A 15,839-nucleotide genomic window follows, 5' to 3' on the forward strand; every position below is an offset into this window, starting at 1 on the left:
ATATGCTTTTTACACTTGATCTTTTTCACTGTGTTATTACGAATTTTAGCGTTATATCATGTCCTTTCTAACAGACACAGTACTTGATGGATGCATAAACAAAGCTATACAAGATAAAATAATGTGCACCTGATTATAAATACAGGTTTAGTTGCATAGATGATTGGCTCCTGAGAGCACAATGCTCTCAGAATTCAATTTTGAATGATTGCGGCATTGTGTTCCAATGCAAAATATGTGTCCTGATTGAAACAAGTTGAGAATCACTGCATTAGAAAAGAACAAGTCAGTCTACAGTAAGGTGCTTTGCTAGTCTTAACTGGTCTCCCAGTCTGGTCCAGCTGACAAATCCCAAAACCCCTCTAAAAGCATAAATCCAGACTAATGTGGTGAGCTTGGCCAGGCAAGAAAACAATCATGTAGGATTGTTTTCTGTTAGCAGTGAGACAAATACATAGCCTATATATGGCTTTGTTCAGACAGACATACAGTAAAAGGCATATCTGACTCGAATCCATGTAATTGTTCGAAAAATGAAACAAGAAATCCAATTTTTTACAAACCCAAACAATATGTGATTTGGGTAACACTTCAGTTTAGGGTCCAATTCTCACTATTAACTAGTTGCTTATTTTCATGCATATTACTAGGATATTGGCTCTTTATTATTACTTATAAAGCGCATATTAATGCCTTATTCTGCATCACCATATTCTACATCCACAATCCTACCCAATACCTAAACTTAACAACTACCTTAATAGCTATTAATAAGCAGTAATCAGTCATAGTAGTTAGTTAATGTTAAGAAATGGACCCTAAACTAAAGCGTAACCGTGATTTGAAATCCGATTAAAATGGTATACTTTTTTCCCTTTTCTTTTTTTTTTCAAAATGCGTTCCAGTCTGGGCAGTCAGAATGTATTTCAAGTCATTTTTGGGATGCAATGTCATACACGATGCAAATCTGTTTCTCTCACAAGAAAGCTCTGACTGGGATGAATAGAGAATGTGAAAGATGGGTTTTGATCTAATAGGAACATGGCGAGTTAGAATTTCAAAAGGTCCTTGAACACATAATGGCACTCAGACTAGTCGGGATAAAGGCTTGTACCTGTGTGGGCATCTGTGGACGCAGAATGTTCTGCTCGGTCTCCATGGCAGAACCAATGGTGGTAGTGGTCGTCTCGGTGCTGGTAACTAAAACCTGGTTGTAAAGATTAGTATTGGAGCCTGGAGCTTGGTTGGTCGCAGATTTCAGGTCTGTGTCATTCCCGAAAGCCAGAATGGCGTTCTCTGTTTGAAGGGAGGGGAAAAAGTCACATTCACCGTCCTGCCTTTTGCAGATGAACACGTCTGGAAGGCTGTCATGCCTCAGTGGGCTTTCTCTTTCAGACATGTCCCTTTTTCAAAATGGGTTTGGATTTCATCAACATGCTTTTCTACAATAACAACAACAAAACACACTCAGGGGATCCAAACAACGACTGGCTTATATATAAATGATGTTGACAGAACAGCTGTCAAGATCACAAGCTCCATCATTTGATTCATGTTCTAAATATAGTCCATTTCTATAGTTGACTATACATCCCTATATTACCAATCAGCTAATCCTTCCCTCCAGAAATATATGTATGTATATAAACCCATCCTGACGGCTTGGCATTTGTCCTTATTTCTTAGCCAATGTCTTCCATTTTCTTTCTTATTCTCGTTCAGTGTGTTTACCCTTGGGAAAGACTGGTTGCATAAAATGGAGTGTGTACTTGAGTGAGCCTCTGTTCCCGTGGGTTTGAAAGAAGTTTTATTACCTCCAGTATCTTGATGTTTCCACCAACTCTTACCTATATAGTTAAACACCTATGTGTATTCATTTTGAAATATTCTACAGTCAGCCATGTACCAGCAAAATTATTTTCCATATTAAACCTAAATACAGATTTCAAATCACACTCCTCTTCATTTTCCCCTTTTTATTGGCTATATATGAGTCCATTTGAGAGTCACAGTGACAGGCCATATGAATGATAATAATCTGAATTGATTAATTCTCGTCTAGTAGGTCACTTGTCTGAAATTACAGTGGCGTGAAAGTCACCTCAATTAAGATACAACTGAGGACGGCACTGGATATGAACTATTACTAAGCTTGGTATTCATTTCTGGTGGTGAGGAAAGTGTTTAGTGGAAAAAATGAAAGATTAAATTTATGAATGGTGAACAGTGGCGTGGTTGAGTTTTCTTTCTTAATTTGAAACACTAATTGCTTAATCTTTGTGATCTTAACGGGAGATGAAGCAATAGCGAGAAAAAGAGTAACTTCCAAATAATACCTTATTGTACGTATAGTGCCTCTTTAATATAATTATAGTACAGGGTCCTTGTAAAGCATATCACAACCTGCCATTAATATTCATTAAGTGTTTAATGCATCTCTGCACCAAGAGCTTTCCCCCCCCCAATTAGTGTTATTTTTATTTTAGTCATTTATTATACAAGTAATTTTTCCCATAAGAGGTCGACAGAGACACCCAAACTGACCCAATGTGAGATCTTTTGAGCTGGTTATGCATGAATTGGAGAGTTATTTTGAATTCAAGTTGAAAGAATGTGCTTAAATTATATTATTTATTGATCAAATCTAGTAATTTAAAGGTAAATAAAATAAAAAATAAATAAAAATATATAAAATGAAATGATATAAGCTTTCTGGACAAAAAAAGGTATAATTTTAGGGCTACGGGTCATTTTGACCCACGAGGGAAGGACTTGTTACAGAATGCGAGGAAAGGATTGACAATGCAAAAAAAAAAAAAAAAAAAAAGACTGAATAATGTATAAATGACTCGTTTTAAATCGTTGCAAATAGTATTATTGTTTATTGCAGTTCTTTTCCTATAACGGCTAATGAATTTGAAGTCATGCACATTCAAAGAAAATAGCTTACTTCCATGTTGCAAAATAAGGTGGATACAAAAGACTGAATGACTACGTCCTTTGTGTATTTGAGAGGTAGGGGCAGGGTTATAGACAAGCATTAAGTTTACTGTTAGGAATATCATTTCTTTCAGTTAGCCTTCACCCCAGCCCACCTAAAGCCCTCATTATCTGACATTCATATCATAACAGCCATAACACATTGTAATGATAGGAGTGTTAGCAGTGGAGTAATGTGGAGGAGTGTAAATGGTGTGAAGCTGATTAGTCTCTGAATGTTTAGCAAGACGCCATGAGTTGATGCTAATTGAAGCTGCCCACTTGTAGCGTAGCTGAATCACAACAAAGAAACAACCTAATATAGTGTCTATGTACAGAATAGTACAGCGCGCTAAACAGTCCTGTTCATACACCTTTCATGACAGCTGAGTTCTATATCCACAGGGACTTCATTAAAGTACACCGTTCAATTTTGAGAATGAGTTTGGTTGATATGTGCTGTATAAACAACCAGATTTGAAAACAAGTTGTCTAACAATGCTAACACTCTTGGAATCACGATCAGATTAAAGAACTGCCACTAAATCCTTGAAGACAAAAAAATCTTATTTCTTATAGCTCCATTCCATTCCGAAAATTTGAGTCACACCTGTTAGTAAATGTGATCAATCTCAAACAATAAGTGTGGCCTATGTAAAAATGAATTGTCACTCTCTATCATAGCTAAAAGGATATGTTTGGATGTTATGATGGAGAGGGAGACAGATACAGGGAAGCAACGACAACGCCTATAAAGATGTTTAATCAGTGATGTGGAGCATATGGTTCCAGTATTCTAACTCTCTATATTAGATGAATTCATGGACAGAGGTGTGTATGGCTGCAGCTAGCAGTGGGGAAAGAAGTGGTGATTCCTCTCTGAACCCCTGACTTTAGAAGCAACTGACCATTTGATAAGCTCCGCCCCTCTTGGATACGGTTGCTCACTCAGACTAAAGAGGTTCAAGAAACTACCATTAGATCAGTTAGCATTAGCTACTCATTTTGATAGCAATTGCTGAGCTGGCACAGGAAATATTTGCTTGTGGATACGCAGTTCTGGACAGAATGGTTTTTCAGCCAATCACGAGTCATTAATATCATGTGACTAATTACTCCACAGAGCCACAGAAAAATTGATGAAAATATACTATCCACCTTATTTTTAAAGTAAGAGCAGTTTAACTTGAATGTTCAAGACTTCTGTTGTTATCCACTTACAGTTATTTTAGCTGTACACAAGTTTTAATGTTAAAGGTAGGGTAGGCAATTTTCGGAGTGGCTAGCAATAGCAAGCTAGCTTTGAAAGCATGAGATCCCAGCCTCCCTTCAGAGCGCTCTTCAAAGCCACGCCTTCTTCAAAACTGGACCGAATGCAATGATTGGACGAACATTTTATGGTCCTACGCCTTCCACAGACAATATATATACATATAAATACATTTAGACCACTTAACTTAGTGGTTGTTATCAGGACATGAAGTGACTTTCATCCAATATAGCAAAAATGTTTCTGGAACAAATCGCCTACCCTCCCTTCCACAGCACTTCTAGTTATTTACCTATAGTGGCCAATGAATTTGAAGTCTCGCACATTCACAGAAAATAGCTTAGCTTTCGCTAATAACATGGAAAATATGATGTAATTTAATATTAATGAAATATATTTTGCTTGCTAAAAAGAATCCTTATTTTATTAGAATATTATTTGTTTTATTTATAACTATTTTTACTAGTATGTATTCATTGTTAGAATACATGGATACATGGATGAATGATAACATCTTCTGTAAAATGTGCTTATGAAGTGGTAAACATTAAATGGATATTATTCTTACATGAGCTAAAAAAAGTGTGAAATTGCAAAGCTTTTTTTTTTTTCTAAACAGATTACATTTATGCAGTAAATATGATTAAACACTGCAGACTGCTTCAGTATGGAGGTAAACGCAAACATAGCAAAGTACAAAACTGTTCCTAACGTTTTTGCCACTAAGGTAATCTGAATGTTTTAGTTACTAGCTTGAATCAATACATACAGTAAATGAATTAACATTATGTTATTACTAGCATTACACACACAAACTTAGCAGTTACTGCTTACCACCAAGAGTCAGGAAATGAGCCGTCACTCTTCCTGCACATTTCTCATCAAAACAATCATCACTCATTCCGTACCACGTTGGAAGCGCTCTTACGAAACATAACCTTCACGTTTTTACTACATTAGTGAATCACTGAATCACTTCCATCTAATTCCAGTTCTCCTGGCTGTTGGCCCACTGACTTCAGCTCTTTTTTTCTGCAGTCTGACTGAATGAAGAAATTCTTGTAATACCTCTCCAGTATTTCATCGTCATCCCAGGGGTACTCTGATGGTTTGGGGGCCGGTGTAGCAAGCGAAACTACTTCAGTAACAGCTGAGGTGAGGACTAGCCTCAATGGACTCACTCTCAAAAAGCTCTTTCAGCGGTTTCCCTCTATCCTGTGCTACTTTTGTCCTGTTTGCTACTCTCGGGCTGTCTCCGCTCCATTAGTTTTACTGCAGGGAGCCAAATTACGCTCAATTACCAAGACACCAGAGGCTAGGCTTAGGCTTGAATCAGCACACATACAAACCGACCCAGCACTCCGGACTGCCCCAAGACCCGCAGATAGAATAGGGAGAGATGGCAGAAACTTGACGCTGCAGTTTCTGTAAAAGCCGGAAATACCTTTGAGGAGCAAGCACTTCTGGATCAGAGCTGGAGCTAATCTCCGAGATCTCAGCGGTCAGACTGCAGCACCAGCCCACCTATGAAATGGATGTGTTTACATGGTTGTGTTTGTTATTAGTGGCTCAGAGATGCAGTGGGCCATGAGCAGAGCACACCGCTGAAGATATCCTGTGCTGTTAATGCCTCATTACCGACACGCATTGAAACTTCATTACGTTACATCAAGAGAGTTTTCTCTCAGCGCTGCTGATTGCACAATAATAGTGCTGACTGTGAAGAACAGGGATGCAAATATGTCTCTCTGCTGATCACCTGGGTCTATTTTTTGTCAATTGAAGTATATGAGTGTACACCTAGTGTGAGATTGTCCCTGTGTCTATATGAGCTTCCCTGCTACACATGCAAAAGGCAGTATGTGAAATGAGTAGGATGCAGAATACTCTGCATTTATGAAATTTAGTAGGTGAGCAAAACATCCTGCATCTGCAGGGATTCTGAAGCAAGGAAACAATGGACATTTTGCTTTCGAGGCCACTGGAGCAGAAGAGCCGTTTATTTGAAGAGTTGAATTCAAATTGAAATCATGAAAACTATGGGTCCAAATGCTTCCCTGTGAGTAAAAACACCTGAGTAAGGGTCTGCTCCAATACCCACACTTGCAGTTTTGCACTTGACCACTTATCTACTTTCATTACATATTTCCTGTATTTGGCCCAAGTGTTTATATGGATGTGAAGTGTGTGTAGAACTTTTGATTACTTATATTAAAATAGACTTTTAAACATCTGTTTAGTAGCCCCCACATAACTAAGTGATTAAAAAGCAGTTGCAAATTTTACAAAATACACATACCATATTTTCTAGAAATAAATTAGCCACTCCTGATTAGAAGTTGACTATAAAAATGGCATTGTTGAGAGAAAATAAAAACAGATAAGTTGCATCGGTGTATAAGACATTAAAAAATAATGGCTAATACCAGTAAATAAAACATTTACAAGCATTATAAACTCTACATTATAAAGGTATTTACATTCTAGAAAATATAGTACTCATCTCTGCTACAATAAAATGTTCAACACTTTACTCCCAAATTATATGTAATATCTAATTAATTTAACTTACAGTTCACTGGAAGATATTTCATGACGTCTAGCGATTTTAGGGCATGTGAGTTTCTGAACACTATGGATGATGGGATACGCTTAGTGTTAAGGGCACTGAGCGTTGACATTTTTTCAGACCTGGGACAGTCTGCAGACGGCAAGTGTGGGTTTTGGGAGAGTCCCAATATTGTTTTCACAGTTGTTGTTAGGGTGTCATAGAACGTCTGCCAGGTCAAAGGATAAAGCCAAGATTGTGAATGTCTGGGAAGGTATTTCTAATACACACCTGCAAACCAATTAAAGGTTGCAAAGTAATTTCTTCACTGAAGACACTGAATTTAAATGCAGCCAGTTTCGGTGAATTATTTAAAAGTAAAGATGCTACTAACTTGACTTGCATTTTTAATTAATTGATTTTTCTTTTCTTTTTTTATGGTGAAGCCACATACTGTATAGTAGTCACAACATTTGGTTTGAAACTTGCTTCGCAAAAAAAAAAAGTATGCTCTATATATGAATGTATGAATGGCATACTACATCCGTCATGTTGTCACTGTGACCTATATGGCGTCACTTCACTGTCTTTCCAAAATCTTCTATATACTAAAGTGTCCATCAAACAGTCATCCTGGTACTTTTTGCCTACTTATACTGTGAATTCAGACATACTACTTGGCTCACATGCTCTTTTTTGCCCCCTATAGAGTATGGAAGAAGGCATATTTGGATGCAGGGCATGTCTCCTCCAACAATGATCATAATATGTATGTGTGATATAGAAGTTTTTACTCACTCAGGCAATTGTTGTCATGAAAATGGCTGAGGAAGTGGTTGCACTGATCTCGGAAATTCCCACTAGCCGAACAGGAGCACCACGGACTCACATTGGATGTTGAGTTATCTAGGTAGTTTGGAGTGATAATGCTACCTACAGGGAGAGAGAGAGAGGGAAATAACACAGAACAGAACATCAGTTGCAAAACAGAAAGCCAAATGCGGTACCAGTATAGCAGTATCCCATAAATGTATTCATCTGTCATAAGTCTTGTAGTATGGGAAAATATCAGCTAAGACAGATACAGTATGAAAAGCTGTCAATCTTTATCTTGTGTGTGGGTTATATAAGTGTGCTACAACATTGATTGCAGATGATATATTTCTGTAGCTCTTAGAACTGTCTTTGTTCAGTAGGGAGGGAAAATGACCGCTTTTTCAGCGTGTGAGTGAGTGAGTGTAGAAAAAAGTGAGTGAGTGTCAGCTGAAAGCAGGAAAAATGGAGATGCTGCAGAGAGAAATAACACGGAACAGAACATCAGTTGCAAAACAGAAAGCCAAATGCGGGACCAATATAGCGGTATCCCATAAATGTATTCATCTGTCATAAGTCCTTGTATTATGGGAAAATATCTTCTTTGTCAGATGTGCAGAGATTCAAACTTTATTTGGCATTTTACACAAAATAGGGTATAAAAAGAGCTTGAATTGTTTTCTTTCTTTTTGTCTACATATACTATAGAACCCTGATTTGTGTGTTCTCTTAAATAAATAAAATTGATAACAAGGTTTCAAATAACAGGGTAGCTTTGAAGAAACTTTTGTGCAAATTCAGTGGTCACGCAGCATGTTTATGTTATTTTGAATTTCTTTAACTATTTAAGAAATGTGCCAATTTTTGTTTAAACGGTGATAAAACTGAGGTTCATGCTTATTGGTTTTCTTCATCAGCTTCATAAGGCTGGCCAAAGAACTCATTGATGGCTCTGTACTTGAGTTTCAGAAGAAATGAAGGAATCTAGGATTGATCTTTGATTCTTCAGTGACATTTGACACTCACATATAAAATGTTGTAAAGACTTATTTTTTTAGCTTAGAGATATTGCAAAATGCTATCCTCATGCTATCTCTTTCAAGTGCAGAAAAGGTTATATTAAGTTTTTTATTGCATTAATTATTGTTTCAATTAATTGTTCAAACTTCTATGGCTAGTCTTCACTCTTCTCAGCATGGTCTGTGGTTGTCCATCAAACACGGATTTTTAAAACATATTTGAAAACATATATTTTTATTTCTTGTTGTTTCAATACACCAATACTATTGTTGATTTATTTTGCGTTGTCCTTGTATTATGCATGTGGTCAACACTCCTCCAGCCGACTGACGCACATCGGCACAGAGACACTTTCACATTACTGATGATTAAATATGTTACATTTGAATGCAATCACTCAGTTTTACTCTATAGGCCCTCAGCTAAGACAGATATGAAAAGCTGTCAATCTTTATCTTGTGTGTGGGTTATATAAGTACGCTACAACATTGATTGCAGAGGATATATTTCTGTAGCTCTTAGAACTGTCTTTGTTCAGTAGGGAGGGAAAATGACTGCTTTTTCAGCGTGTGAGTGAGTGAGTGTAGAAGCTGTCAGCTGAAAGCGGGAAAAGTGGAGGTGCTGCACTCTAGAACACTATGGTCTGATAGGGACCCGTTTAAACACATTGATTTCTTTTGTCCCAGAACACAAAAGTGCAACATCTTCACAACCGCGCTTGGAAAATACTGCCGTAATGACTAATAGCCAGGACAGAGTGCTTGTTCTCTTTTTTCTCTCCACTATCTTTTTCTCGCCATTTCTGACTTCTAGATTTGTTAATGTCACAAACTCTTCTGTAGTTTTCTTTACTAGCAAATATCATATGGCATCCTTGACGTCAATCCTGATGCGTCTACCAAACATCATGGCTTATTTGAATATAATGTATGTGAAAACTGTTTGAAAGCTACGGTGCAGGGGTTTCTGATATTAGCACTGTTATTTTAGTAAATTAATAGTTAATAGTTATAATAATTACTAATTATATAGTAATTAACAATACTATAATTAGTATTATTATTATAGTTATTATTATTTTAGCAAAGTTTTAGTAATTTTGTTGTGTACTTTGTCATTTTCATTTCTTTTTTAAAATATGTCTTTATAGTTTTTTATTTCAGTTTTAGTTATTTTGGTACATCAAGTTAACCTACAAGAAAATGAGAAACGTTGAATGAATGAATGATGAATGAGGTATCGCTTTATTTCAAGTAACAACATTTTAGGCACAGAACTGCAATAGCAACAGTATTTATGACATGATTTGCATAATTGCATGCTCTTGGTCACATTTATTATAGTGAAATGTGTCTCATAGCTGCTTGTCTCCAAATAAATTACTTTCGTAGAGCAACCCACATTGTTTTTCTTGCAATACATCCACAGACAAATGCAGTGAAAAGTTCTAAATTTTAAGTGGAAGCTGAAATCTTATCATCCTCAATCATTACTTGGTTATTGTGGTAATCGGCTTCTGCTAGCTGTCATAGTGGTACTCACGTCAATGACACTGAATGTTACCTTGGTTTTGCTAGATCTTAGCTCAGCATTTGATACAATTGATCATTTAATCTTGGTTGAACGTTTAAGACAAAATGTGGGAATCCAAGGAACTAAGCTGGTTTGCCTCTTATTTTCAAAATAGAACCTTTTCTGTCTGATCAATAGCTTCGATCACATGTGGGGTCCCTCAAGGTTCCATTCTGGGACCAGTGCTATTTTCATTGAATATGCGTTCTATTTTTAAGAAATATAGCATTTCGTATCATTTTTATTCTGATGACACCCAGATGTATCTGCCCATAAAGTCTGGAGATGATAAATCCGTTAATTCTAAAAGATGTAAAATGCTGGATGTATAATAACTTTCTCCAGTTAAATAAGGAAAAAACAGAAATGATTATATTTGGCCCTAATAGCTGTGCCTTATTAGTCCTCAGAGTTGATCAAAATTTGTGGGCTTCTGCTTGTCCACTCGCGTTTTGAGGACTGACCACAGGTTCTGTATGGGTTCTCTGGCAGTGTTTTTGGGCAGAACTGTGAGAGAGCCCACTCCCTTGGATGAAAAGCAACCCCACATATGGTCTTGTGATGCTTCACTGTTGGCATGACACAGGACTCACCTTTTCTTCACAGCTTTCACCTTTTCTTCTCCAGATAATCGATTTTCCAGGTGTCCCAAACAGTCAAAGGGGCTTTATCAGAGAAAATAACTTTGCACCAGTCTTTTGCTGTCTAATCCAGGTACTTCCTGCAGAATTTCAGCCTGTCTTTGATCTTATTCTTGGAAATAAGTGGCTTCTTTGCTGCCCTTCTTGACACCAGGCCATTGACCAAAAGTCTTCGCCTTACCGTGTAGGTGCACTCAAACCCACCTGCTGTAAAAACTGTAAGTTGCTATTTGGTTATGTAGCTTGGTGTAAACCCGAGTGTTTGGGGTCTGCATTATATGTGTCATCAATGTGAGTACCCTACAACCATGACTACTAGCAGCAACTGATTACCATTATTAAGTAACTATTCAGAGCGAGAAGGTAACAGCTTCTACTAAAACTTTAGAACAATACTTTTCACAGCATTTGTCTGTGGATTTATCGCATGAGATGCAAGAAAAATGACGTGGGCTGCACTCTTAAGGCTTAAAAGCTTAGTTCACCCAATGTTATGGCCAAAAACATTTGAAACATTCTTCAAAATATCTTCTTTTGTATTCCACAGAAGAAAGAATGTCACAGGTTTGCAATGAGAGTGAGTAAATGATGGCCACATTTTGCAAGTGTCTGCATCACATGCATTGTTGATAAGGTTTAGTAAACCCCCAAGAGCAAGTGTGTATCCCTATCCCAGTGGTCTTCCCTTCCCATAATTGCACCTGTTGGTGCATAAGTGAAGCTTGATAAGATTGTAATGCCCATAATTCTAATCTATGTGACTGGTGTATGTGATAAGCCAGGTTGGACTATGTTGCCCAGATTTCTCACCTATCAGACCGGTGTATGCAATAAGGCAGGCTCCATAATTTTCTTGCTGGCAGCCGCTGGCGGTAAGCTCGGAGGGTTGGCAGTCGTGCTGGAACTGAGCCCAGCGAGACCTGTGGGAACCACAACAACACATCCATCATTCAGCCAGTCAGCAAATCCTCAGAAACACACATTCCCACTTTCCTCCATGCTCCCTTACGCTATATGTGTAGGTGGGGCTACACGCTCTGTTATGTTTTGTCCTCTTCTGTTCTGTTTAAAAAGCTTTACACCAACACACTCTGCTCCATCCTCAGTCTTTTTCTCTTTTTTTTTCTTCAATTCCCCCCTAAATATACACAATCCTGATCCATTTGTTTTGCTCTCATTTTAATCAGACATGACTGTAATTCAGAGTTCTGGAGAACTGCCAGATATCCAGCCGACTGAAAGAGTGGCAGCAACCGGCCGGGACCATTTACATGCAGGTCACATTCTGCCAGTCCTCTGGTCACCGATCAATCATTTAACCAGGTCAGTCTCAGAGGAATCACCCACATTCCCTGCTGATTTCTTATGCTAACTGGCTATTGTGGCTGTAAGTGATCTCCTTTTGTGTAATGTGTTGTGTCAGCAGAGTGCTTGCTTGGTTCAAGCACGATGGTTGATCGATGGCAGAGACAGATGAAGGCCTTTGTGTTTGTGATGTAAAAAGATGAGGCTCAAATATAACCAAACTCAGCTCTATCGAGAGCCTTGTAGAGTGACTGCAGCTGTCAGACGTATAGTGACTCAAATGTGTTTGTTGAATCTACATCTCTCTCTATTTCTCCATAGTGAACATATAAAGTAACAAGGAGAATCAAAACTTTCTATACTTTTACTAGCGTTTATGATGTACAGTCTTCTAGCTGCATAATCTTCATTTTGTGTTATTGCATTTTTAAATCAGCACCGCCACAAGGGGTGCTATAGCATACATATTTTCTATGGCCTGTTTTCTCATATAGAGTCAGTAAGATTTTTTTTTAAAATAAATTTATAGTTTTATTCAGCAAGGATACATTCAATATTTTCAATAAATGCTGTTCTTTTGAACTTTCTAATCAAAGAACCGTGAAAAAATGTATTGCAGTTTCCTGTGACAGCACAACTGTTTTCAACTTTAATGATAATAATTTAAAAAAAGTGTTTCTTGAGCAGCAAATAAACATATGAAAATAATTTCTGAAGGATCATGTGACACTGAGGACTGGAGTAATGATGCTGAAAATTCAGCTTTGCCATCACAGGAATAAATAACATTTTAAAATAAATATTCAAATTAGAAATAAAAATGTATTCTAATTTGTAAAAAAATATTATGGTTGTATGTTACTGTATTTCTGATCACACTAAATGCAGCTTTGGTGAGTTCTTTCACAAACATTAAAAACTTATTGAAACAAACTTTTAAACAGAACTGTATTCGTCAGCAGTTTGTAGAAAGTGTTTTGTTAAAGTTACTGGTGGCCAAAATAATAAGTTTCCCTTAAAATGTCTTTAGAAGTTTGTGAAGGTTTAATTGCAAAACACAGCTGGTCATGTGATCTCAACCATAAGTGTACAACCCTTGTTGTGCAATAAAATAACATTTCAGGTGCTACTGATATGACTGAAGTGTTTATCTCATCTGATTTTATAATTAAAAATTTTAAACAAATCTAACTAATATAATTTTTTTTAGACCTTGACCTTGTGAACCTTTATATATTGCGTCCTACAATGAACATTGATGCAATCTTCAGTGTCCTCAAAAGAGCTTGATTGAATTTATAGCGGTTGTTTTTACACACAATACTCACTTGCACACATAGTCGGCCTCACAACCACGAAGCTGGACCAGGCAATTGGGTTTTTCCCTTTCTTCATACGAGCACGCAGGCACAATGGTCTGGCGTCGACGCTCTGCGCATGCAGTGTCGGTGCACGGACAGAAGAGTAGCTCGTGTGTGTAGTCGGGCGGCACTCGGTCGAAGAACTTTCTCAGTGCTTTGCTGCATCGCCCACGGTTACAGGGCCCGGCTAGCGCTGACGGGGCGATGCACGCCGACACGTACTCCGTTCGTAGCTTCTGACACGTCTCGTCAACATTACAGGCCTTGGCGGCGTCCAAACAACGGTTCACAGTTGTCATGCCCACCTCAGACTCTGAAAGGAAAGAGAGAAGCTTGGGATTTTAGGGTATAAAGAGATTAACGTGTTAGTAACACTTGCCTTTGTTGGAGTACAAACAAAGAGATACTTGGAGTGGCTGCAGCCATACAGTCGCTGTCCAGTGCTGAAACTGAAGCCTATACACAAGATATCACAGAATACCAAACCACAACTGCAAAATGTGGCATTACCTACAAACTCACATAACATGCGTTGTACACCAACTCAATCTCATAAGAAAACATAACTATTTTGCAAGGTGGCGATTTTATATGAATTCAAATGATGGGACCTATTTTAACGAACTAAGCACATGGTCTAAAGCGCATGGCGCAAGTGCCGTTAGGGCATGTCCGAATCCACTTTTGCTAATTTAACGACTGGAAAAATGGTTGGTGTGCCCGGCGCATGGTCTAAAATGGTTAATGGGTTTATTTTGGGCATAACGTGCAATAAACCAATCAGAGTGTAATTTCCCATTCCCTTTAAAAGCCAGTTGCGCTCGCGCCATGGCGGATTCGCTGAAAGACTGAACGCGTCTCCAGAGAGCAAACGGATCTGCTCGTGCACAAGGTTAAAGAGCGCAAGCAGACCATCTACGGGACAAGCCAGATTCCACCATATCTTTACGTACACAATAATAATGTTTTACATTGTAATCCTTTTATTTTTAATATTTGGCATGTTTTTGTGCCCTGTGTGTGCAATAAGCAGAGTGTACGCACGTTGTGCACCCACTTATAGGCGTAAATTACTAATGCGCCCTTTAAATAACAAAAAAAAATACTGCACCATTGACTTTAGACCAGGTTTTTGTTGGTCAATGGTGCAATCTATTTCTGTTGCCTCAAAATAGCAACACGCCAACAATGCGTCACTCAGAACACACCTCGTTTTCAGACCAGCACGCCCATGGGCACACAAATGGGTGCAAATGCATTTGCTATTTGAACAACGTGGCGCAGAACGTGAAAATTATAACTGCGTCAGGCTGAAACTAGCAAAAAACACTTGCGTCACGCCACATTGCGCTGGGTGTATGACAGGGCCCGATGTTCTTTTTTATATTCAAGAGATTGTGCTCAAAATATGTTTAAAACATACAAATGAGATACAAATTTGTATGCATTAGCCACAAATTTGTCAAAACATAAAACAGATATGAATCGGCATGACCGTGTGTCTAATGCACTTACAAAAGCCTTCCAATTTTATAACTAATGTCATCAAGTGTATCGACTCATCAATGGTCCAGGGATAGATACACATTCTTGTTCCGGACGGCCTTGTCCAGCTGTCAGAGCGGATGGAGTTTTCGAGGTGCACTCTTGCTCATTGTTCAAATGAGGGTTAAGGTTCTCTTTCTCTCATGTACTAACGAAGGTTTGAGTTGGATGCAAGTGTGTGGCCCGTGTGTGCTGCTAATGAATAGAGCATGAGTGTGAATGAAAGTTGAATGAGTCTGGTCTCTATCACGGAGCAGGTCCCAGCTGAGACTGGCTGCTCCTGCTGCTTCATTTTTCATATCAGACCGCAGAGAGCCTGCCAGCATTACACTGCCTCAGAGCTTTCTTATCTCTCTCTCTCTCTTTTTCATGAGCCATGAACTTTTTTAGCCACTGCCCTCTTCATTGTCATCTTTTCTTCATCTTCACCTCCTCTATATCTTTTATCATGCTCTATTTTTTAGCCATCCATTCAACCATCCTGTGTTTTTTTTCTTTGCTTCCTTCCTTCAGTTTCCTGTCCTTCCCTTCTTTCTTTGCTTCCTTTCTTTGTTTCCTTTCTTACCTTACTTCAGTCATTTCTTTTTCTTTGCTTCCTTCCATCCTTACTTTGCTTCCTTCCTTTCTTTATTCACTTCATTTGCTTCCTTTCTTTGTTTGCTCCTTTCCTTTGCTTGCTCCTTTCCTTTGCTTCCACCCCTTTTCTTCATTCCTTTCTTCTTTCCCTACTTTCCCCCCTTCTTTAATCCATAATTTTGTGCTTTCTTTCTTTTTTCCTTCCTTGT

The 15,839-nt window shown here is 38.2% G+C and overlaps 1 protein-coding gene across 1 annotated transcript in view; it reads right to left on the bottom strand.

The window, feature by feature from the left end:
• Nucleotides 1–1,057: 1,057 nt before the first annotated feature.
• Nucleotides 1,058–15,839, bottom strand: part of gfra4a (GDNF family receptor alpha 4a) — a gene marked incomplete at its 3' end in the record, with an annotated part of 93,624 nt that continues 78,842 nt past the window's right edge. The window contains exons 4-7 of the mRNA XM_079856384.1: nucleotides 13,477–13,822; nucleotides 11,654–11,763; nucleotides 7,596–7,730; nucleotides 1,058–1,296 (exon numbers count right to left, since the gene is read on the bottom strand). Of these exons, the coding sequence (XP_079712510.1) occupies nucleotides 1,058–1,296; nucleotides 7,596–7,730; nucleotides 11,654–11,763; nucleotides 13,477–13,822 (830 nt within the window). The remainder of the gene's footprint in view (nucleotides 1,297–7,595; nucleotides 7,731–11,653; nucleotides 11,764–13,476; nucleotides 13,823–15,839) is intronic.

Source organism: Squalius cephalus (assembly GCF_949319135.1).
Source record: "Squalius cephalus genome assembly, chromosome: 21".
In the NCBI taxonomy this organism is placed as follows: Eukaryota; Metazoa; Chordata; class Actinopteri; order Cypriniformes; family Leuciscidae; genus Squalius; species Squalius cephalus.